Below are 26,619 nucleotides of genomic sequence, written 5' to 3' on the forward strand. Positions count from 1 at the left end.
TGAAGTGTTTTTTGCTAAAGGCCGTTTGTATTATGCTGTGTTCACACCAAACGCGAATAGAGTGTCTGGCGCGAGTGATTTCAATGGAAAGGCGTCCTGCGTTTCGTGCGGCGCGATGGACACAAATTGGACGTGAATTGAGCGTCTTGCGAGAGTGGTGCTTTTTGTGCATTCATGCGTTTGAAACGAATTCGCGTCTGATGCCCGAGTTGAAAAATCTGAACTTTGGCGTCAATTCGCGCCGCATTAACCAATCAGGAGCCTGCTCGCTACTGTCACGTGGTAAAGTGACGTGATGAGAAACCCTGCATAATTAAAAAATACTACTATTGTGTTACAAAATGTAGTTTTGGTGAGAGTATAGTTGTTTAAAGCTCAAATCTGTGGTTTATTTATAAAGAGAGCACCTATTTAAAAAAAACAATCTTGTGTTTTGGAGTTGTGAGATCCAGGCGATCACCGGGCGCTCAGCGCTCATTAACCCCGGCGAGAGCAGCCTTTCCTCAGCTAGTCCTGACGTTTGCCGCTGGCTCTGATGTCCTGTAGTGGTTTGTCTTGTGTGGATCTAACGGGCGATCTTTGGTGTCATGAATCTATCATTTGTTGTCTGCCAAATTGTTTTGACTGAGTACAAAGAGAAGTTTCATAACTTAATTTTTTAAGGATATTTAAATATACATGCAGTGAAGATAATGTAGGAGTTGCCTGGACCACATTTGTGTGGTTATTAATGTTTAATATATATGTTTAATGAAAATGAAAAGAGGCAGAGCAGTGTTTTATGAAATATTTCTCCTGGAACACCTTGAACGCGCTATTTTGCTTCAAACGCCCGATTTCTACGCGCGTCCAATTCGCCGCGGACGCGCAAATGGATTCAAAATGTTCACGTGTCAAACTAGACGCTGTAGATGTGATTTTGACGCTCTATTCGCGTTTGGTGTGAACGCAGCAGTAGTCCTCGCACGTTCGCTTGGGTGATACTTCCGCCTACGTCTAGTGTGACGTTTTTGGCGAGCCGCAGAGAAGCGCAAGAAGAGCAATTTAGGTTAAAAAGTATATTCATTTTTTTTTTTTAAAGATAAGACCCTAGATAAGACCATATTCCGCATCTGGGATCGTGCAGAGCCTCTGAAGCTCTTACTTTGAAACTGCATTGATTTGGACCTTCAACATTTTGGTTGCCATGGAAGTCTATGATGTGGAGAAAAATCCTGGAATGTTTTCCTCAACAAAACGTATTTTATTTACGACTGAAGAAAGAAAGACATGAACATCTAGGATGAGATGGGGCTGAGTAAAATATCAGGAAATGTTCATCTGAAGTGAACTAATCCTTTAATGCTAAAATATTACCATCTGACACCATCACTTTATTATGCTACCGCTGGAGTATTTGTGTCAAGCACACTTTTCTGACTGTTTTGGCTCATGCACAACAGAAGGTTGTATTCTCTTTGAGGGGTATTTAAAATGCAGGTTATGTTTAGGAAAAATTGAGTTGTTAATCGTGTTGAAGTCTGGGAAACACCGTGACCTCAATATCTCTTCATTTTCCAGCTCAGTGATGTTAACTGTAATGGTTTCCTGCCACCGCCCTTTCTTTTACCAATATTTAAGCTGCTTATCAAAACATTCCCCAACTTTCTTTGTTTCCAGGCTGGAACAAGCTTGTTGACTACGAACCAGGAACAGGCAGTAAGCTGTTATTTCCCAAGATGCACCTGGAGACATGTGAGGGATCTGTGTCCTGGATTAGGACCACAGTGGAACTGGAAAGCAGTGGTGATGGAAGAGGCTGTGACAGACAGTCGTACTCGGAGCGATCCTTACAGAAGCTCTGCGGTATGATTAACAGCTATTTATTCCATTGCACGTTTCCTCATTTCTCTTGGGCCGGTTTAATTACAAAATGTGCCTGAGGCCTAAACTAGTCAGACAAAACCTCCTCCCTTGTCCTAGAATAGGTATGTGTCTCAGTACAGATTCATTATCAGTGAATTTTTTTCCAAGACTTCATCCATTTCAGAGTGATTGCCTTGAGAAATTACAAATTAAGCTGAACAATACAGATATTGAGCTCATATCACATGACTCATGTCAGTGTCCACTGCATTAAACTCTAGGGGATTCATTCATTAACACATTAATAGTGTCATAATGAATGGTATGGCAATGATATCCTACACAGAGCAAAAGTTAACCTGAAGTCATCTTGAGATTTCTCCTCCTAAGATGACATGGAAACAACATCACAACATTTATTTCCATCAAGAGGTGCATACATTTTTGGTCAAGATCTTGTATTGACAATGCAAGAGTCCAGCACTCTGTAAAGTCTCCTCCAGCACATCCCAAAGACTTTCAATGGATTTAAGATCCGATTTAATGATTCTTCATGCTCCCTCCCAACCATTCTTTCACAGTCTGAGCCTGATGAATCTTGTCATCCTGGAATATGGCCATGATGTGGTTGTTTAATAAATGAAAAGCTACACACTCCATCAACTAGGGTTAGAAGAACTGTTGCCGAACATATAACATGCTAGAAACATAATAAACACTGCAATAATGCAATAACTGCAATTTTTGGCTGGGCAGTCAGTGTATGGATAGATAACATGACGAATTTGCATGACGTATCCTTATGTGGGCGGTGCTCGCAATGATTAAACCTTTTAAATTAGTGTTCAATATTCGTTTTGCTGTGGTGCAGACATCTCTACAGATAACCCTATTAATTTGTAAGGCTATTAATTTGGATGTCAAAGTCAGCACGAATTATGCGTCAAACTGACTTGTCATATTTCATCTCTAAACTCACTGATCACATACCAGGAGCTTCATCAGGCAGCACAGATCTTCTTCCGGCCCCCAGCGGCGTTTTTAATTGGACGGCGACTCTCGTGGCGGATAGCGGCCGGGATAGTGACCTCACATACCGGTTTGATGGTCGTCAAGCTGCCAAAATCCCAGACTGGGTCGTCCCGCAGAATCTAACCGACCAGTTCACCATAACAACATGGATGAAGCACGGACCGAGTCCAGGACAGAGGGCTGAGAAAGAAACGCTGCTCTGCAACTCTGACAAAACCGGTGAGACATAGAGAACAAAAGAGGAGATTGGAGGAAAAACCTGTGAAAAAAGCTCATGGATGCTGCATATAGGAAAGGGAACTTACAGTTGTTTCTCCTCCAGTAACGAGATTTAATGGTGACCTCTTAGATATGTCTCCTAAGGAATAGGCTCCAAAATGGTTTTGTAGATTCAGAAGAGAGATATAAATGTATAATTTATATAATTATTAAAAGTTTTAGAATATAATTATATATTTATTTGAATAATTAATTATTACAATTATACATTTCTCATTAATGATCTGAGCTGCTATCCAAATGGATTTAGCTCTATGCGTTTACTTTTTCAACCATTCAGGGCTCTATCATACACCCGATGCAATGCAACGCCAGACGTGACGCAAGTGTTTTTTGGCTAGTTTCAGGCGCATTGTTGGCGCGTTGCTATTTTGAGGCAACTGAAAACGACTGAGCCATTGATCAACAAAATCCTGGTCTAATAGCGCAGTATTTTTTGTGTTATTTAAAGGGCGCGTTAGTAATATGTCATAATATGCCATAAGTAATTTGTGTCTATTTCTAATAGTCCCAAGCAATACCAGAAAATATCTGAGACAGAACTGATATTTAAATAGCCCATAATTACTTAATAACCTCCATAGCATGGAAAACAGCAGCTTTTTAGAAGGCTTTTGTATTTCACACAGGAAAAAATATGGGTGTTACTATAGCTTATCCACCAAGACTTCCATGATCAGCCTTTACTAGAAATACTTTCCTGGTTTACTAACTATACTAGCAACAAACCAGAAGTAACCAGATAAATCCAATCAGGAGGATAGAGGGCCAGCATGGAGGAACACGCTGGTCTTTTCAGCAGGCTAGAAGAGGAAACAGTTAAGATCAGAATTTCATTTGTAGTGGACGATTGGAGCACTACTTCAAACCCTGTTAAGTTAACAATCCTCTCCTGTCAGGATCTCTATATAGATAAACACACACCAAATGGTGCCATTTCTTTTCTCTCATGTTCAATTTAGAGATATTATCCTGTATGTCATGAGGTAATTGTATTCTCTGTCTGTCTCTTGACCTGTCTGTGCTCTCTTTGTCTCTCTATCTCTATCACTTTCTCTGTCTCTCTCAGAGATGAACCGACACCATTACTCTCTGTATGTGCATAACTGCAGGCTGGTGTTCCTGCTGAGAACGGACTACACACAGACCGACTCCTTCAGACCGGCAGAATTCCACTGGAAATTAGAGCAGGTATGAGAGATAAGTGAGAATTTCATTTCAGCCGATCTTCAGATGAATACAGAACATAATCATTCTTGCATGCATGTTAGCTAATAGTTATTAACGATAGACAGACAGACACAGACAGACAGACAGACAGACAGACAGACAGACACAGACAGACAGACAGACAGACAGACAGACAGACAGACAGACAGACAGACAGACAGACAGACAGACAGACAGACAGACAGACAGATAGATAGATAGATAGATAGATAGATAGATAGATAGATAGATAGATAGATAGATAGATAGATAGACAGATCACCAGACAGACAGACAGATCACCAGACAGACAGAAAGATAGATAGATAACCAGACAGACAGACAGATAACCAAACAGACAGAGGGACAGACAGACGTATAGACAGACAGATCACCAAAAAGACAGACGGATAGACAGATGGATAGATGGATGGATGGACGGACGGACACAGATGGACAGACAGACAGACAGACAGACAGACAGACAGACGGACAGACGGACGGACAGATCACCAGACAGACAGAAAGATAGATAACCAGACAGACAAACAGATAGATAGATAGATAGATAGATAGATAGATAGATAGATAGATAGATAGATAGATAGATAGATAGATAGATAGATAGATAGATAGATAGATAGATAGATAGATAGATAGATAGATAGATAGATAGATAGATAGATAGATAGACAGACAGACGGACGGATGGACAGAGAGACAGACAGATCACCAGACAGACAGAAATATAGATAACCAGACAGACAAACAGACAGACAGACAGATCACCAAACAGACAGAGGGGCAGACAGATGGATAGACAGACGTATAGACAGATAGACAGACAGACAGATCACCAAAGAGACAGAGGGACAGATAGACAGACGGAAAGACAGACAGACATACGGACGGACGGATGGACACAGACGGATAGACAGACAGACAGACAGCAACTGACAGACAGACAGACAGAGGGATAGACAGACAGACAGATGGATGGATGGATGGATGGATGGATGGATGGATGGATGGATGGATGGATGGCTCACCAGACAGACAGAGAGACAGACAGATCACCAGACAGACAGATAGATAGATAACCAGACGGATAGACGGACGGACAGACGGACGGACGGACAGATAGATAGATAGACAGACAGACAGATCACCAGACAGACGGACGGACGGACAGAGAGACAGACAGATCACCAGACAGACAGAAAGATAGATAGATAACCAGACAGACAGACAGATAACCAAACAGACAGAGGGACAGACAGACGTATAGACAGACAGATCACCAAAAAGACAGACGGATAGACAGATGGATAGATGGATGGATGGACGGACGGACACAGATGGACAGACAGACAGACAGACGGACGGACAGACGGACGGACGGACAGATCACCAGACAGACAGAAAGATAGATAACCAGACAGACAAACAGATAGATAGATAGATAGATAGATAGATAGACAGATCACCAGACAGACAGAGAGACAGACAGATCACCAGACAGACAGATAGATAGATAGATAACCAGACAGACAGACAGATGGATAGACAGACAGACAGAGAGACAGACAGATCACCAGACAGACAGACAGAGAGACAGACAGATCACCAGACAGACAGAGAGACAGATAGACAGACAGATAGACATATCACCAGATAGACAGACAGATCACCAGAAAGACAGAGAGACAGACAGACAGATCACCGGAGAGACAGATAGACAGACAGATCACCAGACAGACGGACGGATTCTTATCATTACATCCTAATTGTTCTCCCTCATTCTTGCTCTCCACATTTTATTGAAAATAAACTTTGTCATATTATTTATCTTTGTTATCTTTCATATCATTAAGTAAGTGCAAAAACAGCCACATTCTATCAAATATTAGTGATTAATTTCCTCTTAATGTCGCCCTTTCTGTAATGTCCTGTGGTTTCATTTGTGTCGTGTTTAGATTCACAGGTCTGCTGCAGGTTAATTGAATCCATCATGCAATAATTCTTTAGCTAGTCTATCATTAAGCATACAATTATGCAAATATCTTTAGGGTGAAGATAAAGCCTTACAATGAGAAAAAAAGAGGGAGAGAGAGAACAGTGAAGTCATTAAGAGTGAATTGTCCTCACTGTGCCAGAAAACAGACCCGCAGGAAGACTTAATCATCTGAGAGAACAAACACACAAATGCAGCGCAACACAAAACTAACGGCGAACTGCATGAACATCCGTGCCAAAGACCACTTAAAAACCCATCAGAAAAATGGCAGGGGGCCTTTAAAACATGAAATAACAGCATCGGGCACAGTGGATATGCAAAGTTCTGCTGTCCAAAAACAAACAAACTTATGTTCAACTTAAGCATCACAGCATCAAACTGAAAACAGTTTAAAGATGTAAGGAGCAGCCGTGTTTTGGGCAGCATGGATTTTAAGCAGTGCTGTTGCATTCATTTCTCATTTGGGTCTTTTCCTTTGAAATCATCATTACCATAACTGTACATTTGCTACCTACATGCTCAGCATTAGAAGATGCGAAGATAGTTTAAAGATTCCACAGACATTTTAAGCATCAAAGAGACTTTTTTTCCCCGTGGAGAACAAGCTCTTGAAGAACTTCACCCCACCTTAAAATGAATTTCATAATGTGGTTTCGTGAATACATAAATGCATTACATAAAATATATCAGGTTGAGGGTCCACTGGCCCGAGGGAGAAATATTTTGGTCTTTGCACGTCTCAGACATCAAAGAACATGAGTGATCTTTTTTATCTTTCCTAAAGGCTTTTTCTTTCCTCTCCCAGCAGAAAGTAATCTAATTAAATTAGCTTTTTTTAAAGAATCTGAGACTTTAATTTAATTAGTAAGTGGCTGGTGTTGTGTTTCCATTATGAAAATGGATATTAAAGGAATGAATATTAATGCAAATGTGAAGTTTTCATGGGCGAGCGCTGAGTGCTGGCTCAATTACATAAATGCCAATTCCACTGTTTAATTGCACTTGACGAAACGTAATTTTTACTTCCATTTGCTTTGTGTTCATTACAAAATTATGCTTTCTAATGCGTTATACTTTTACAAAATGGATGAATAGCAGGAAAATAGGAACAATGGAAACAGGTGACTGACGAATGCAAACTAAAAGTCCATGAAAATGAAGCAGAAAGGACATATACGTGACATTACGCCATGATGGTCATGATGAAGGCATGACCCACGGCGGCAGTGATGGAGGGAGGAGAAAAAGTTGGCACTTGAACCCAACCGACTGAGGTGACGCAGTGAGATTGTGAGGCCCTGGCAACGTCCGATGGACTGAGAGACCCGGTGACACCGACGGACAGGGAGACCATGGCGAGGTTCCAGGCGATGAGTGGCCGAGGTAAAACCAAGGGGCCAAAGGACCAAGTGTGAGTGAGAACCCCAGTGCAGCCTGAAGGATGGAGGAGCCAGTTGGATCTGTAGGGGTAGAGGGATGTAGCGTAGCCAACATCCCAGAAATCCTTGGCGATGGTGGGACAACGACTGACTAGGGAGAAGCCGGCGGGACGAGGGAGCCTGTTGGAGCCGAAGGGACGACGGTCCCAGGTGGAGCCAAGGAGGCGTGGAGCCATGGATGAGCCAATTGGTCGACGGTCCGAGGTGGGACTAAGGGCTCTGAGGGATGAGGCAGAGCCCGGGACTCTTCACGCCAGGGCAGTGCTGGGCACCGGAAGCTCCAAGGTGGATCTGGGCTGCATGGAAGGGCTAGGGAGCAAGGTTAGGAGCTGAAGAGAGCAAGCAAATGCAGAGCCGAGGGAATGGCTGGCTTCGGTGGAGCGTGCAGAAGAGGAAGACTAGGTGTGGATGATGGCTCTGTGAAGGACAGGACTGGTGGTGATGACGAAATCTCTGTGAAGAACAGGACTAGTGGTGAAGACAAACTAGGTCTGGACAGGAACAGCAGTGGCAATGAAGACTGAGGTGACGAACATACATTTATCCAGGAGGGGACCAGCGGCACAGAAGGTTTATAGTTGGACAGGATGGAAAGCACTACATCCGACTCACAGTCAATCAGGCTTTCCTCCTCATCTATCACCACCAATATTCCCACCGGCATGGATTTATTGGCCGGCTCACACACCGTGTCAGCCAAGACCTCAGGCTTAGCTTCCGGGACTTGGTAGCTGGCTCTAGCTCCAGTGTGGACTTTCGCTCAGGCTCGGCGTTCTACGGTGGGCTCTGGCTCCGTATCCACGGTGGGTGTGGGCGCTGGGGTGGTGACGGATGGTGAGTGGGATCAGACACTGGTTGCTGGATCCTGCTTAACTTCTTCCACAGCAAATGAAGATCCGTTAATCCACAGAGAGAAGCTGATGTACTTAGCCAGCGTCCAGCAGGAGTTTCCCTGGGGCATCACTAGCCGGATCTCTTCGTCGAGTCCATCCAAAAACCCTTACATGAGCGTGATGTCGTTGCACTGGCCGAGGTGGCTGACATGACAAACTCCTCCACATATTCCTCCAGGTCTCTACCTCCCTTTTCCTTTTAGTAGGTCTGGTATTCTGTAACGTTATACTCCAAGGAAGACGAGAATGATGATAAAAATAGAACAGGATTTATGAAATAACTTAAAACAGAAATCCAAACTACGAAACAGTGTGCATGGCACGAACAGCATACTCTACACAAACAATACTGGACAATGAATGAGAACTCAAGAGGAACTTCAATGCACAGTGATGATGAGACAATGGTGAACAGCTGTGATGATTCATCAGCGTCCATGACAACTAACGAATGGCGGGAAACAAGGAACAATGTAAACAGATGACTGACGAATGCAAACTAAAAGTCCATGAAAATGAAACAGACATGACATATACGTGACATTGTCTTAGGTTTAAGTGATTAGTTTGTTAATTCTTGTGTTTGTTTGCGAACTCTTCCTCGTTTACAAAACAATTAGTAATCAAATTCTCAGAACAAACATATTCTCAGATGCGATCCGGGACGCCATTAAAAATAAGTAATTTACTTGTTCCTGAGGTTGGGATCCTTCTGAAATCTCTACAGAAATTAGCAAATAAATGTTTCTTGATTTAAGTGTTATAACAATCTCTTATTGCAATGTAGCCGCATTCTTATAGTAAACTTAGAATACATTTTAGTGAAACATTTTTTAAATCATGGTATCTGTATGTAGTTGCAGATTTAATGCAGATATTAGTGAATGGGACCCATTGTAACCAGGTATTTCAGACCTTAAATTAGCAATAAATATTGCATGTAGAGTAAGTTTATATTCTTGATATGGCACTCGAGACACGTGTTGAGACTGCTCTTGTCTCTTAAGATTTCAGAGATACACTTTGTCATGTTTGAAGAACCAAATTTGAGAGAAAAACTCTGAAATTGCCAGAAAATAGGTAATAGACAGTTGCTGTAATAAGAGCAAAATAGATAGAAAAAGGCAAATAGACGATTCACACAGATACACAATAGCACTGCAGTACCTCTTAAAGTGCCCTTACAGCAAGTGTACTTACAGCATTTGAGCAATTGAAAAAAATGCTTTCTCTCTACCCGTCTCTTTCAACCTCTCTCACTCACGTTCTCTTTGATAAATTGCCTTGCCATTAAGTGGACTTTGGCTTAGTGTGGCTATAAGTCTTTTACCACCTCTATCGATTGAGCGCTGTGCGTTTACTGAACACACACAGAAAATTCTGTACACACACACATATATACATATATTTATATATATATAAAATCATAAACCACAGTTATATGAGTGCTAGATGTAAAATAACAGTAATTCAACAACAATTCACAGGACTAAATGCCATTACTGCTGTCCACAACCACAAATTCTTGTATTCACACACACACACACACACACACACACACACACACACACACACACACAAACACAAACACAGATCCCTGCAGAAAATCAATGTCTGCCCAGAGACACAGAGAGAACCACAGAAAGAGAAGAGAGGTTGAAAAACACATACGAGATGAATACAAACATAGTATAAAAGTGAAATTTAATGAAAAAGAAATCAATTTATTCATAATAAGAAGACAGAGTGATGACCTATCTGCACAGAGAGAAGAAATCAATTAAGGAAAAACAGAAGAAGAAAAATAACACTCGCTCTGAATCTCATAACGCCTGTCAAGAACATATTTTGCATAAAGAAAATGAAGTCTGATTTTGTACCATAATATTTTTTTTTCATATTTCATAACTCACGTTACTGTAATGCAAAAAAAATATACTATTACTATTATTATATTATTATATTTATTTTATTATGAACATGTTAGTATTATTGTTAGTAGTATTAACATGTTATTGCCTTTCATTTATAATAAAATCTATTTTATTTATATTTAAAAAGATAAGATGCTAGGGTGTTTTAGTTAGTTGCCATGGCGTGTTTCTATATGGTTGGGTTGCTAGGGTGTGGGTTTTGTTTTTCATCCATTTTATCAACTGCCAGGCAAAAAATTATTAATGACAATTATAAAAACAGGCTGTAATGGTTTGTGGCTGATATGAAGTGCACAACGACCGAGATTATCAAAGCAAACAGTCCTTTGATAAATAAATCCAAATGGCACAGGTAAACTCAGGGAACATAAACAATACAGGACAAAGAAATAACTCAACCTGAGGGCTTAAAGTCCCCATGATATCAAAATTAAAAAAAAATTTGGCTTTTAGTATGAATATGTTAGCCTTACGCCTTTAAGGCTAATGTTAGCCTTAAGCCCCGTCGGTGTGCACACTCACATTGGCACCCTATGTTCAACAGGCGTTAAAAGTCGGTAATAAACGATAATCGTCCCTGTGTGAACAAGCCTTTACTGTCATCTATAAGCTAGTGTGCTCCAAAACAAAGACAAAATTCGCATTTAGAAGAAATAAGCATTCAAAACTTAGTCTCTCACGTTCTCCAATATGGATCAGTGATTTAGATGACATTGCTCTAAACTTCAGCTTTTTATCAGATTTTCTGTCCAATCAAATGCTCTCTAGAATCTGAAGCCCCGCCCCCTACATTATAAATAGATGCATTTACTATTTTCTACATGGTGAATGGCACATAGTGCTCTATATAGGGAATAGGGAACGATTCAGACTGAGGCTTTACAGAGCTCAACGAGGCGGAGCTGTGATATAAATGAAACGCTATTGGCTATTTAAAAAAAAGGGAGGACCTGTTCGATATGCCCCGCCCTCTCTTCCTGTTTCAATGGAAATAACGTCAACACAATGAATAATACTGCACGTTTCAAGGCACTTCACTTTCACTGGGGCTTTAAGTACACAAGAGCTAATGAGTTTATTAAGAAGACAACAGGTGAACAGGATCAATCAATAAAACACTGGAGAAACAAGTACTGTATTCAAAATCACCCACTATACCCTCATTTACTATTCCCTACATTACTCCACTAATATAGTCCACTTGAAGGAGTGAATGAGAACGAGTGAGTGAATTCGGACACTGAATGCGTCGGAAAGGCTGTCGCTTTTTCATAGTTTGTGCTTGCCGTTTAATAATTATTTGAAACGTAGCAAACTGGCAGCTCCAGTAGTAATGAAAAGATTTATCTTGAACTCTGCCATGAAAACTAGCATGTATAAACCGTCATTAAACAATTTAATCAATTAAAAAGGAATTCATTCATTTGCGCGACTCTCACAGTGCATTATGGGTATTCTCCAGTCTTTGAGCGTACATCAGTTGTACACTCGTTATCACGGTGCATTGTGGGATTGAATGAGTGCACTCAATAACGTCCACTGTGATTTCGGACACCAATACAAATGACTGTCCCCTCAAATAATGCCCTATTTAAGGGAATGGGGGTGATTTCGGACACAGGTCAAACAGGCAAACAGAAACAGGGAAAGCAGAACACGAGACATGCTGACGAATTATAATGAGAATTTTGGTGGGAAAATATGTTTAATTAGTAGGGGAAAAAAATCTCAAAATGTATACACATCAGAGTTAAAAGTGTGTGTGTGTATGTGTGTGTGTGTATATAGACATTTCTCATCTTCACTACATCTTTCCTCCTGCACCAGAAATCTCACCATCCGACTTCCTTCTCTCACTGTTTCACTCTCTACAGCCGAATTGAAGCCCAATTGATTTGGTACTAGAGAGTGAGACAGTGAGAAGAAGTGAGAGAAGGAAGACGGATGGTGAGATTTCAGGTGCAGGACGAAAGATGTAGAGAAGATGAGAAGTGTCTGATGGTTTCTCACAGCCATTTCGTGTGAGGGTGTAACAATCAGTTCCACTAGACCCTACGACCCAGACCACCTGCCAGACACACAAATACACAAACACACACTGTGTGTGACAGAGCGAGCAGAAACCGTCTGCTACCGTGTGCTTTTGAGTGGCAGCGGTCAAAATGGGCCAAGCAGAGACAGATATTCCCCTCATCACTGTGCTATAGAACAAAAAAATAAACTCATTCATGAAGCATTTCAGAGGGATTAAATGTAAGCCTATTCACTAAGGCAAGTTTTACTATTACCTACTACTGATCATAGGGTTTTTGATTATTATTATTAGCCAAAATATGACATTTTTCGTCGCTAGAGGTCGCTTATTCAAAACAAAGGTGTAACTTGATGACGCCTTGATTTCTAAGAGCTTTTATTATCCCACAGACGAGCGCTTCCGCTTCTTCCGCTCATGTGTATGTGGGGTAACGCAGCACTGTTTATCATATTAGATATATTCGATTGTTGAAAGTTATGTCATAATTATACCCTGTGCGTTTGCTCGGCGGCAGCTATGAGACACTTGTTCACACTGTAAGCTAGATCGATATTAGACACGGTAAAACATGGTACTCGCATTAAATCAAGAAGATTTAAACAATAATACTAACTGTGTTGAGCTGTATAACAATGATTAGTTTTCTGTCGATGAATGTCTCCAAACAGTTGCTCACCGGTCTAATAAAACGGTCTAAAAAAATATGGTTTCTACAAAATAAAACCGGAAATCGAGGGTAACACAGGTATGATGTTATGGATAGGTGTCGCACGAACATGGTCCGTGTCCTGGTTAAAATTTAAACATTTGGGATAATGTAAGTACACAAGTCAACAAAATATATAATATTGTTCTAGTGGTTTTGAATATTTTAATCCAAAAATATTTGCAACGATTCTTGTTATTTTTCTGTTTATTTCTGTGAAGCTGCTTCAAAACCATCTGTATTGTATAGGGCGCTTTATAAATACAGGTGACTTGACATGAATACCAAAAAATTGTGGCATTCGGCAGTCAAGTTACATAAAGCTAATGTAAAGACATTGTTTCAATTTTCTTGACTCTGAAGCAAAAATGAAAACCAAAGATACAGTATGTGGCATGCAAAAATCCCCCTAGGCTGCCCTTATGTGCTTTTATTTTCAAAAAACATGCTGATATGGTGAAATTCTCCTCCTCTTTCCCTCAGATCTGTGATAAGGAGTGGCATTATTACGTCATCAGCGTTGACTTCCCAGTGGTGACTCTATATGTGGACGGCGTGACCTACGACCCTTACCTAGTAACAGATGACTGGCCCATCCACTCCTCTCAGATTGACGTGCAGCTGACTGTAGGAGCCTGCTGGCAAGGTTAGCGGGATGGGATGTGGGCGTGGCTAGCATTTTTTGTGGGTGTGGTTAATGTGCATGTGACTGAACATGCTCCAGAGGTCATTAACTTGTAAATGTAAATTCTCACAGAATGCAAATCCACAATGTACAATTCTTCTACTAAACAAACACTCTCTTTCTTTTGCTTTTGAAAACTTCTTTTCCACATTCATTCCATCAGTTTTTTTTGTTCTCTTCAGCAATCAGAACACAGCTTCCAACTCAAAAAAATAAATAAAACGGCTTCAAAACACAGAGTTGACCTCTTGACCTGCCCAAGCTGTCTTTCTGTGTCTCTGAGCTTCTTTGGTTCACAATGAAAGAAAAATAAGAGAGAGACAGATCAAAAAGAATAAAATCACTTGTGCATGTGGAAGAAAATCAAAGGAAAAATGCGAGAGCTGACTGGGTATTTGCTCTTTTTTTAAGATTTTTGGAGCTTGAGAGGTATAACGGTCTCTCTTGGATCATTTCTGTGGTCACAATTTTGGTTCAGTTAGTACACCGTTTTGTGTACACTGTTAAAAATATTGTTTATCATATTTTATCTCTGCAATCGGCCAATATGAATCTTTTTTGTCAAAGAGCCTCCTTTAGTGATGTTATTAACTAGCCTGGTCCTACCAGACTCTCGTACATTTCATTTGTACAGAGAGTCTGGCCACTCTCCATTAGGGCTGTCAAAATGGCTAAATTCGAAATTATTTCTTAAATATTATCAAAATTCGAATTATATTCGAATTCTAAAGGCAATACTTAATGTTAGAGGGAAAAAATACTGTATTGCAAGCGAGCGCAACAAGCAAATGTTAACCAAATCAAGCATTGCATCTTTTATTGAAATGAAATGACATTCCCTTTTTACAGTGCATTAACTTTTCAAACAATTGTTATTAAATGAAATATAATTTCATTAATGAGCATGTAAGGAAAATTTGGTAACAAAAGCGCATTAAACTGCAAGTGCATCAGTAACCTGAGAAAACACGCTTCAACAGACAACGTAAGGTGAACACAAAATAGCAAACAGACATTCAGAAACAATCCATTTCTACTCACTAAACATCTACATATTGTTCGTCAAAAACACCAAACAGTTAACTTGACCTGATCAAGTAGGGGAGAACCGGGGCGAAAGTAACACGGGACGAAAGTAACAACGCGATTTTCTCCGAGCCCTGAATACATTTGCATTTCAAGCTATGACAGCACTTTCAGCACACAACCCTTGACGGATCTGCCAAATATCATGTGATTCCGCCATCGTTTCCCGCGGTTAGGTCCGAAATGCAGTTTTCAAGTACGGCAAGTAAATTAATTAAGCTGTACTTTTTTTCTAATTACAAGTTGTGTTTCTTGTTTCATGTGTCACAGTAATGATCAATCTACGGGTTATTTAGTGCTGTTACACACTCTGAAGGTTTGTCTTTTCAGAGTTTTTCAGTATAAAAGTAAATCGTGTTTAAATGTCAGGACTTCCTGTCGGGACAAAAGTAACACTATTGTATATATATGTCCCGCTATTATATATATATAATGCATATTATGCAAATTTAATTTAATTACATTTTTATATTGTTCATACTGTTGAAGAAAAAACGTTTCAAATAGATTGACATTGCAAATAAAAAATATTCTAAACAATTCAAGTTTGTACTGTCATATTACATTTGAAACATTTGATGAACTTTAACATATAAAATGAAAATGTAATTTAATAATTTTTTTGCAAAGATAAAGGACAAAATATGTTTGCAGTTACATATTAACAAGGTCATAGTCAGGTATGTTTAATAAAAAGAAGAGTAGCACCAAAAAATCTAGCTTGTATTGTTGTGTTACTTTCGTCCCACCTGATGGGGTCAAAAGTAACAATGTGCAGCTTATGTTCAAAGTGAAATTATACTGTAGTCGTTCTACATTTGTACAAAATACCACCTGCTATTGATAGACCACACTTGTGAGTTATTGGCCACAGCAAAAATATATCTCGGTCTAAAATATTATCTTTTAAAATTACGATTTTCTGAAAAATGGTACTTTCGTCCTTGCTCTCCCCTATGTCTTTGCCAGCTGCGCAATATGTGGATACATATAACGTTATACCGCATGATTTTTGTCACCAACTGAGAGCATTTTCGTCAGCAGGTAGTGTATCTTCTCTTTCATTTATATCCATCTCATGCTCCAAAGCCCTGATTGCCTTCTTCTGCACTGCTCTGTGTCTGACTGTATACGCCGTTGAACAGGTTGCCCATTTTCTCTCTGACTCCGAGTCCTCACAGTTTTTTCCGCCTTTTTTCAAATTAACAACGCAGCCGCACCGTGCTGTACAAAACAAACCGCGTCAGTTCCGTCATCGTCATGTCTCGCGCTCCTCTATCAAAAATTCGAATGCGCGGTTTTTGCATTCGAATGTGTATTTTTTTTATAAATTCGATGAATATTCGAAATTCAAATTTTTATTTGACAGCCCTACTCTCCTTTGACAAGTGTTAACTTCCTCGAAGACGGGTACTCTGTTGAAGTTTAAAACTATTGGATCTGCCATAACCAGTCGCTAACGTTTGGTCGTGACGCATGTCATCTCAAACTAGCGTGCAACATCAACGTCATCCTTCTCAGCCACTCCCTCTGTTCGCTGATTGGACCGGTTCAAATTTGATCTGAGAAAACCAGAGAATATACCGCAATCCCGGACGGAGTACTGAAGGAAAATGAAAATTGAGCGGAAGTACGTAGGAGGGCGGAGCCAGGCTAATTATTAACTAATTAGGGGACAGATTAACTGAACAGTGCAAATTAGCATGAGCGCAAAATTCCATAAAAGCGCGGAGGGGAGTGGAAAGTTCTGTGCATGATTTAATAATAACAACGAAAATTAACACAGACGCATCATTTCCATAATGACCAACACAATCTACCAAGAGCAGCGCAAATTAGCCTCTGGTTTAAGCTGTGGTTTTTCGGGCAGTAAATAATGGCGCAAACGCCAGTAAATTGACGAGCGCCTGAAAATAGGCTAAATTCCGTCAGCATAACCAACGTGACAATCTGCTTGCACAGAGAGCGTGCTGGGGAATATTTTCAGGCGATGCGTAATATCATTGCGCCACTGCACCCATGGTACGGCAGCAAAGTTCCTTGATTATTACGCAAGAATGAGAGAATAGTTCCTAGCCATATCGGCCTAGAAAATGGCAACTTTTCATTTTCCGTCGGTCTCAGTACACGATGTAGCTACAGAAGAGTCAAGTTTTAAATAGGAAAAATATTAAAAAGTCTTTGGTCATTTTCTAACGGTCTAATCAGATTCAATGATCTATGCTAAAAGTGCTACTGCCAGACCCGGAGATCAGCTGAATGGATTCAAAAACGGTAGTAAAACTCAACTGTTTAACTCTAGGGGATTTGGAAAATGAGCCTATTTTCAACAAAATAAATAAAGTGGGGTGTTCCTTTAAGGAACAGTTAATCCAAAAAAATGAAAATTCTACATTCATTTATATGCTGCATATGCAGCTCTAAAGCACCATAAAATCACCATTTCCAGTAAGCCATAAAAGCACCTGAAAGAAAGTAAGCAGGTTCCCTCTTAAACCTTGACAATACCAAGCCTATTAGTTTCAGACTTAATGACAGTGCAGATTCTTCTGAAATGTGCAACGCTGTGGCTCTGTCAACACATTGATCTGTTTCTTTGAGAATCACAGCAGGGCTGAACTGTCTTAACCAATGTTGCTGTGACAATTTTCTTCCTAAACTACATCCATGTAAACCCACACGCACAAACCGGCCTGATAAACATCAGTATGCCATCGCCTGAGGCTCAGAATCGCATCACACTGTCACCTGATCACAAACACACTCAGAGGCTTCATTACACACAAACTCACACAGAGCGGATAGATGCAGGTAATTGCTCATTATCTCTGACTCAGCTGTGATAGGTTTAATCATATGATTGCTTCGTTTCAATGCAGCTTCTGAAGACCCCTAGCTTGACTGAAGCCAAAATGTATTTTATGTGTGTGTGTGTGATGAATAAAGTGGGTCTGTGTAACCATGGCTTCGTCTATCTATAGGCAGCTACCCATTCAGTCAATAACTTTTTGATGGTATACCTCCACAGATAACAGATTTCAGACCGGCTTCCAAGGCATCATTACATCTAATGATCTAGAACAAATAAATATAGCTTTAGACATAACAGAGTGCATATTTAATGACTACATTGACCTATTTCTTACTACAAATGGAATAATGTTTAAGGGAAATTCTGTCGTCATTTACTCAGCCTCAAGTTGTTCCAAACCTGTATGAGTGTCTTTGTTTTTTTTCCACAACATTTTTTATCCTATAAACAAGGGACCTAGTTCACTAAAACGGGACATAAAAAAAAAAAAAAAAAAAACATTTTTGGTTTGTTTCTTTTTTCGAATAAAACAGTTCAATACAGTATAATATGGAAATCTATAAGGTCTGATGTTCATAATTCCAAACTCCCTCCCTATAGTCCGCCATGACCATTTATGGAAACTAGGCAGCAAAAATGGGCCAATCAGAAACCATCATTCTGTTGACAACCATAAGCTCATTTACATATACACCACCCTTCAAAGAAATTGTTTTTGAAGTCTCTTATGCTCTCAAAAATACAGTACAAAACTGCAATATTGTGAAATATTATTACAACTTAAAATTACTGTTTTCTATTTGAATATACAAAGCTGAATTTTCAGCATCATTACCACAGTCTTCACATGTGTCACATGATCCTTCAGAAATCCTTCTAATATGATGATTCGCTGGCTTAAGAAACATTTATGATTATTATCAATGTTGAAAACCGTTGTGCTGCTTCATATTTTTGTGGAAACCACTATACATCTTTTTCTTTCAGGATTCTTTGATGTGTGAGCAGTTCAAAAGAACAGCAAAAATGAAATATAAATCTTTTGTTATATTATAAATGTCTTTAATGTCACTTTTGACCAATTTAATGCATCCTTGCTGAGTATTAATTTATTTACAGTTAATTCTATTTGTCTGACAGAGGGTAAAGAAAGGTCATGAAAAGTAAATTATGTGTAAGGATTGATTAACATTATAAGTTTAGGAGGTCTTTTACCAGGTTAACACGTCTATCTGTTAGCATGTCTATATTTATGTTTGCGTTTATAGGTGGCGAGGTGTCTAAAGCAAAGTTTACCCAGTATTTCCGAGGCAGTTTGTCTGGACTGACGATACGAGCGGGGAAGATTGAAAGCCGGACGATCATCTCCTGCTTGCAGGCCTGCAAAGAAGGGCTGGACATCACTTCGCTGGAAAGCCTCGGACCGAGAATAAAGGTTTCATACACACACACACACACACACACACACACTCAACATTACGAATCTGAATGAATGAGCGACGCTTGAAGCCAGTACCAATAAAATGTTGCTTTTACTAGTAATTCATGGTCAGATTTGATTTCAAGGAATGCATGTGCTGGAAAAATTATATAGCCTGAATGCCCTGTAAGTCACTTTGCATTAATATTGAAAACACGTTTACCATAGTCTATCATAAACCATAGAAAAGGGTGGAAAAATCCCAATTTTGTTGGAAGAGCAGAGAAAGAGACCAAGAAAAGTCAGGAGACAAGACTTAAGGAGAGATATTTATGTACGCTCATTTTCCATTTTCTGCTTTGCTTTCCTCTGTTCTGTTCTTTTGTATTCAAGAAGCTCTAGGGAAGATTTGAGGATCAAATGAAAGCAGGTTTTACAGAGAGAGAGAGACAAACGACAGGTGTTCCTTCACGCAGGTGGTCTGATCAAACTATAAGCTCAAAGCAGGATTGTGCTCCATTCAGAAACAAATTGATAATGCCTTTTAAATTCCAGTTCAGTTCTTGCCGTGCCAATGCAGAATTTAAAGTGCGCCTGTTATTCTAAGTTAAAGGTTCCTAATTTCCTTTTGGATTCTCCTACAATAGATATACATGCATACAAACTCAGGGCTGGACTGGACTGCCTGATGGCCCGGGGCCAGTGTGAAAGACTCTCGGGCCAGTTGAATAGTTCATTTTTTTTATCCTGTATATAAGGGACCTAGTAGCCTGACAAGCCAGACCCACATCAAGATGTTGGGTCTGGGAACTCACCATTGGCAGGGCTCAATCCGAGGGGCGGGATAAACGGTTGTCTTTCAGATTCCCTCTGCACGCAATAGGATAGCGCTACAACCAACCAGAGCAACGAAGAAGGTGAAGCCGAGCTAGTTGATGGATTAAACTTTTGCCATATCCAGTCGGCAAAACTCCGAACACATCTTCCTTTCTTAAGAATGACTTCAGTGCCGTTCTTTGTTCTTTTCTCAAAGAAAAGCTTAACTCCAAGTCTTCCAGAGTCGGCGGCCAAAGCCGATTCGAAAGACTGCTGTTCGCCAGCTTCTTTGTTTTCAAGTAGCACGCGGAACCATCGCGACTCTGCCGTCATTATGTTAAGCCGCCCACCGACTCTATACACGATATGATTGGCCTGACCAGAGTTTGGTTTTTCCAGCTCGCAAGCCAACGGAGAGTTGCTAAACGCCCTGGCTGCAAATTACATTTGCTGCTGCTAGGAGGCGTCTAGATTTCCACGCTAGGGACCTAGTTCACTTAAATGGGACATGGAAAAAAATATATTTTTTGGTTTGTTTCTTTTTTCGAATAAAACAGTTCAGTACAGTATAATATGGAAATCTATAAGGTCTGATGTTCATAATTCCAAACTTCCTCCCTATAGTCCGCCATGACCATTTATGGAAACTAGGCAGCAAAAATGGGCCAATCAGAAACCATCATTCTATTGACAACCATAAGCTCATTTACATATACACCACTCTTCAAAAGATTTGAGTCTGTAAGATTTTTTTATGTTTTTGAAGTCTTTTATGCTCTCAAAAATACAGTAATATTGTGAAATGTTATTACAATCTAAAATGACTATTTACTATTTGAATATATTTTAAAATGTAATTTATTCCTGTGATCAAAGCTGAATTTTAAGCATCATTACCACAGTCTTCAGTGTCACATGATCCTTCAGAAATCATTCTAATATTTTGATTTGCTGCTCAAAAACATTTATGATTATCAATGTTGAAAACAGTTGTGCTACTTCATATTTTTGTGTGGGGACAATGTGAAAGACACTCGGGACAGTTGATGGACCAGTGCTGCATCTTCATGGAAGTTGATCATTTACAAATGTTTTTAAGTCTTGCCCAGGTCTTTTAGGTCTTCCTGAGCTTGAACGGACATATTTACACAAAATTAGGTAAAATTGGCCGTCTTGTTGAGTATCATCGTAAGCATAGTTATGTCATAAGTGTAATAGTATATTGGATCTGTGCAGCTCTTAAAGTGACAGCTGCCTAATATTACTGTCGCTGTCTGTTTCTATATGTTAATCAAACAAAAGCACTCTCTGCCCTTGACTGAATAACTTTAAAAAGGGTCAATCTATATTTATACAGTGAAGACTATGCAGCGATATTTTACTATTTATGTTCCCTAGTTTAGACCTACATGAAAAACTTGAAAAAAACATCTGTTTATTTCATTTGCATATGTTTGCTCTGTTGTATCTAATTGCTTATAATTTGATTATTTGTTCTTATTTTATTATTGTTATTATTTTAATATATTTATTATTACTGTCTTTAACAATATTTAACATTTATACGAGTTAGGCTAATCGTTTTTGGTGTCAATAACAACTAAAACAATAACTAGCTATTTTATTTATTTATTACTTTTTTTGTGGAGGGGCCAGTGGAAAATTTGTCAGGGCAAGTCAAAATTTGAACCACTGGTCCAATCGGCATAGTAGAAAAAATCCTCAGCGTTGAGGTAATATTAGAAAAAAAACAATATTAGGGGCACTTTAAATTATTTAAATTCAACTGCTGTAAGTGTAATTTATCATAATACATTTTCGATATGAATCACCTAAAAGTATACCTATTAACATACACAAAAAATTAGATTATATAAATAATTCATTTTTGAAATGCCACCTACAGGGTTCCCACATATTTTGAATAATACATTTTCAGACTTTTCATGGATACAGATAAAATAATTCAAAAACAGACCAATTTATTAGACTGATTCTGTGACAAAAACTGACTCTAAAGAATGATTCACTTACAAATCAGACATTACTGTGCGAGCATGAACCATATTTATCCAATGAAATGATTTAGAGCAAAACGTAACTAGAAATCAATTTCAAAACGCATTCAAAATATGCATTTAATTTATGCAATATGTTTAAATCAGTAAATTCCTCTTCCATTTATTCGTTCTAATTCAAATTTCAATTCAGTGCAGAATGTGAAAAAACTTAATTCAGATTCACATGCATTTCTTTGATCCTAAATTTAGCTAAATAAGTCTCCTTCAAGCACGCACTTCAAATGTATGTTTTTGTGTGTCTATTTCACCCAGTTTCACTTGAATCCCGCTCAGTCTCTGGTGGTGATGGAGGGCGAGGATCTGGAGCAGATGAACGGCGCTCTGAGGAAAGTTTCTTACATCAACTCTCGGCAGTTTCCCATTATAGGAGCGCGTCACCTCCGGATCTCAACGGCAGTGCAGTAAGATCATAAATATTAATGAGATGTCATCTCTGAACTAGAATACGAGAATGTTAGCTCTATGGCATTATGAATGATCAAACCATTTATTTTAATGTTACACAGCTGTGATTCACATCCCGGAGTCATACAAGAGCTTCATTTTAATCTGCACTTCGACTCAGGGCGGGAAAAGTTATTAAAACTTTTGTGTGAAACACAATAAGCAGAAGCTGTATTGTAGGAAAAATTTATACAGTATTTTAAACTAGATTCTTCTGCTTGCCGTCTAGTTCAAATCCCTAACCCTGAGTATATGAGCGATACTAACTCTTCTTGTAACCTTTTCACTTTTGCTGTTCTTGTCTAATTCATATTCCACGCTTAGGGAGATTAAATTTTTATGTACAGACAGGGAAATGGAAGGAGAATGACAGAGAGATTAGTTTTTTGGAGAGCACGCAGACCCACCGGCACCCTGTGATTATTCAAAACAGAGCATGAATATGCATAAGCCCCTGGAGGATTATGACCCGCCCCTCTGAGGTTTGAGACAGGCAGTGGGCGGAGTTCTTTTGGCAAGTTCCATTGGGAATTAGCATGAGAACACACACGCACATACACAACGCTAAAACACACACGATAAAGTAAGAGATATAGGCTAATTGTACTCTTGCTTCTCTCATTAGCATGATCACAGATGTATATTAAGACACAACCATGTGTTGTGCTGTAATTAATTAGTAACAGGCTTTTTTTGTAAATGCAATTTACACCATTCGTTTACTTTTGCAAAAAATAAAAGCAACTTGTCATGACAAGTCATGATGGAAATCAGACTATAGACCTATGCGGACAGTTTTTGTTTTGCATGGTGACCCGAGGCATTTGCGTTTGCAGGTGCTAGTCAGCAATTCACGATTAGTGTTTTTTCTTCTTTTCTTTTTATTTTAGGGCCGTTTGGTAAATTATTTCCCTATTCAAATCATCAGGGATGCACTGATATTATAATTCTGGCCAATAACAATAAGCTAATAATTATTTTCAAGTTTTAACAGATACAATTCTATGCTTCATCTAAAGAAATTATACAATTATAAAAATAAAACAAAATACACTAAACATAAATTATTGTCAATGATTTGTGAAGTTAGACATGCAACAATGGCAGCTTGATTAATTATTTATTAATTAAATAATGTATCTATTTATTTACCTTACTGAAATCATTCATTTATTGAACAATTTTTTAGGGCCGTCTGGTAATTATTTTTTATTGCACTGATATTATAATTCTGGCCAATAACAATAAGCTGATAATTATTTTTGAGTTATAACTAAACAGATAAAATTCTTGCCCAGAAAACAGTGGACAATCCTCAGCCGCCTGAGGACAAGTGTGGGACGCTTCGGGGCAGCATTGATGAAGTGGGGCCTTGCGGATGGTGCCCAATGCGACTGCGGAGACCCACTAAAAACACATTTTAACTTGCTGACCCATATAGAACTGAAGGTCTAAGGATATACGCCAGAAGAGAAGAAGAAGATAAAATGATATGCTTTGTCTAAAAAATTATTATAAACAAATACTAAAAAAAATATATATATTTTAAATAATACGTGAAGTTAGGCATGCAACAATGGCAGCTTGATTAAAAACGTATTAATTAAATAATGTATTTATTAAAAATCAGATCCCAATTTTTTACCCACTTTTTTAGGGCCGTTTGGTCATTTATTCCCCTATCCAAATAATCAGGGGTGCACTGATATTATAATTCTGGCCAATAAAAATAAGCTGATAATTATTTTTGATTTGACTAAACAGATAAAATTCTATGCTTTTGATCATTAAAAAAATACACTAAAATCACATAAATTATTTTAAATGATATGTGAAGTTAGGCATGCAACAATGGCAGCTTGATTATTTATTTATTTATTAATTAAATAATGTATTTATTAAAAATTAAATCCCAATTGTTTACACTTACTGACAACCATTCATTTAGTGAACTTTTTAACAGTGGATTTCCCTGAACTTTAAATATAAATAAACGGGAAAATGTAAATATATAATCAATAATATTTAATAAATACACATATAAATAATTCAAAAAGAATGAATATAAATTAGATCAGAATATAAATCAGATAGATGACTATGTATTTTGCACAGTCACGGTGCTGTACAAAATGTTTAAGCTATTTTCTTTTTTTTTTATTATATATTGAATTAATGATTAGTAATAATTCAGTGAAAACTATTAAACATTTACACACTACTGCTAAACATCATTGCAAAAAGGAAAGCGGCACAACAACCATTTTATCTAACCCTAACCATTTGTTAAGAAAGATTATTTTTTAGGTGAACAATGGATGATTGCAAACAAAGGCCAAATGATATAGAAGGAAATCAGCATGCTCAATTAAATATTCTGTATCGAACAATAAAGACAGTTCACACTCGGCTTTCTCAATGCCATGTTGGAATAAGCTCATGAGTCTACACAGATGTGAGGCAGGCATCCAGGTTTATTGTATATATATATATATATATGGCAGAATGCCCTCATCCTTCACTATTAATCACATGCCATTTGAATGCATTAAATTCATCCCGACAAATCCATGCAAATGTTCAACACACATGACCCTGAGAAATAATTCACATCCAAATACGGCTAAAGATGCCATAATGCAGCTTTTTAAACCTACTTTTAGCAAACCGCTGTTTCACAATGAAACGTGGATTAATCTTTCTAAAAACCTTCAGTCACAGATGGTTTGCTCCATTCATTTCCTGTCTTGATGAATGCGAGTTTGTTTGTGTCAGGATTAAAAACAACATCTTTAATTAGAGAGGGCAGAACGTCCTACTTCCTGTCGCTCAGAGCTGCTTCACGGTGGTGAAATCACTAGAGTTGTAAATTAATTCTAGTAAACACTGTTTGTGTTTTGCTTTTAAGCTTATTAAGTCCAATTACGGCGAGATTCAAGAAAGCTGAAGTGTTATTAATTCACTCCAGGCGTACTTTTTCCTCTTTGTTTTAAGTTATCAGCTACTGCAGTCTCCGTAATGAGTTGGGAACGGCTCCAAGTCATTTGCTTACAGTCTACAAATCACTGTCTAATGCGTCTTATTTATATCGAGGTGGAGATGTCTTCACCTCTGAACGAGTGAGGGCAGGATCCAAAATTAACTTCATTCCGCATCTGCCAATGTCAAGTGAACAGAGACAGAGAACAGATTTCTTTCTTGTTACGAAAATATATTTAGCGATGTTTTGACTGTTTATGCCTAATATGTGGTTAGTCCTCTATGTGTATCCATCGAGGCACGGACTCTATAAGACCTCTGAAGGTGTGCTGTGGTACGAGATGTCAGCTGCAGATCCTTCAAGTCCTGTGCAAGGTGGAGCCACCGTGGATCGAACTTGTTGGTCCAGCACGTCCTCCCACAGACGCTCAATTGGATTTCTGGAGGCCAGAGCAACACCTTGAACTCTTCATCATGTTCCTCAAACCATTCTTGAAAAATGTGTGCAGTGTGGCTCGGTGCATTACCCTGCTGAAAGAGCCACTTCCACCAGGGAACACTATTGTCATGAAGGGGTGTACCTGGTCTGCAACAATGTTTAGGTGGCACGTGTAAAAATGTAAAGTCACATGAATGGCCGGATCCAAGGTTTCCCAGCAGAACATTGCCCAGAGCATCACACGCCCTCCACCAACTGATGCCCATGTACCAGACGACCTTCTTCCACTGCGCCAAAGTCCAGTTCTGACGCTTGCATGCCCATTGTTGCCGCTTTCAACGGTGGGCAGGGGGCGTCATAGGCACTCTGATTGGTCTGCGGCCCCATACGCAGAAGTGTGTGTGACACATTCCTCCCATAGCCGTCGTTAAAATGTTGTATGACTTGTGCCACAGCAGACCTTCTGTT

The 26,619-nt window shown here is 39.0% G+C and overlaps 1 protein-coding gene across 1 annotated transcript in view; it reads left to right on the plus strand.

The window, feature by feature from the left end:
- Positions 1-26,619, plus strand: part of clstn2b (calsyntenin 2b) — a 95,765-nt gene that overhangs the window by 62,484 nt on the left and 6,662 nt on the right. Inside the window, exons 6-11 of the mRNA XM_079823405.1 lie at positions 1,660-1,845; positions 2,839-3,096; positions 4,226-4,347; positions 13,873-14,035; positions 19,241-19,407; positions 22,542-22,690. Coding sequence (XP_079679531.1) covers positions 1,660-1,845; positions 2,839-3,096; positions 4,226-4,347; positions 13,873-14,035; positions 19,241-19,407; positions 22,542-22,690 — 1,045 coding nt within the window. The remainder of the gene's footprint in view (positions 1-1,659; positions 1,846-2,838; positions 3,097-4,225; positions 4,348-13,872; positions 14,036-19,240; positions 19,408-22,541; positions 22,691-26,619) is intronic.

This window comes from Gobio gobio (assembly GCF_949357685.1).
Source record: "Gobio gobio genome assembly, chromosome: 8".
Lineage (NCBI taxonomy): Eukaryota > Metazoa > Chordata > Actinopteri > Cypriniformes > Gobionidae > Gobio > Gobio gobio.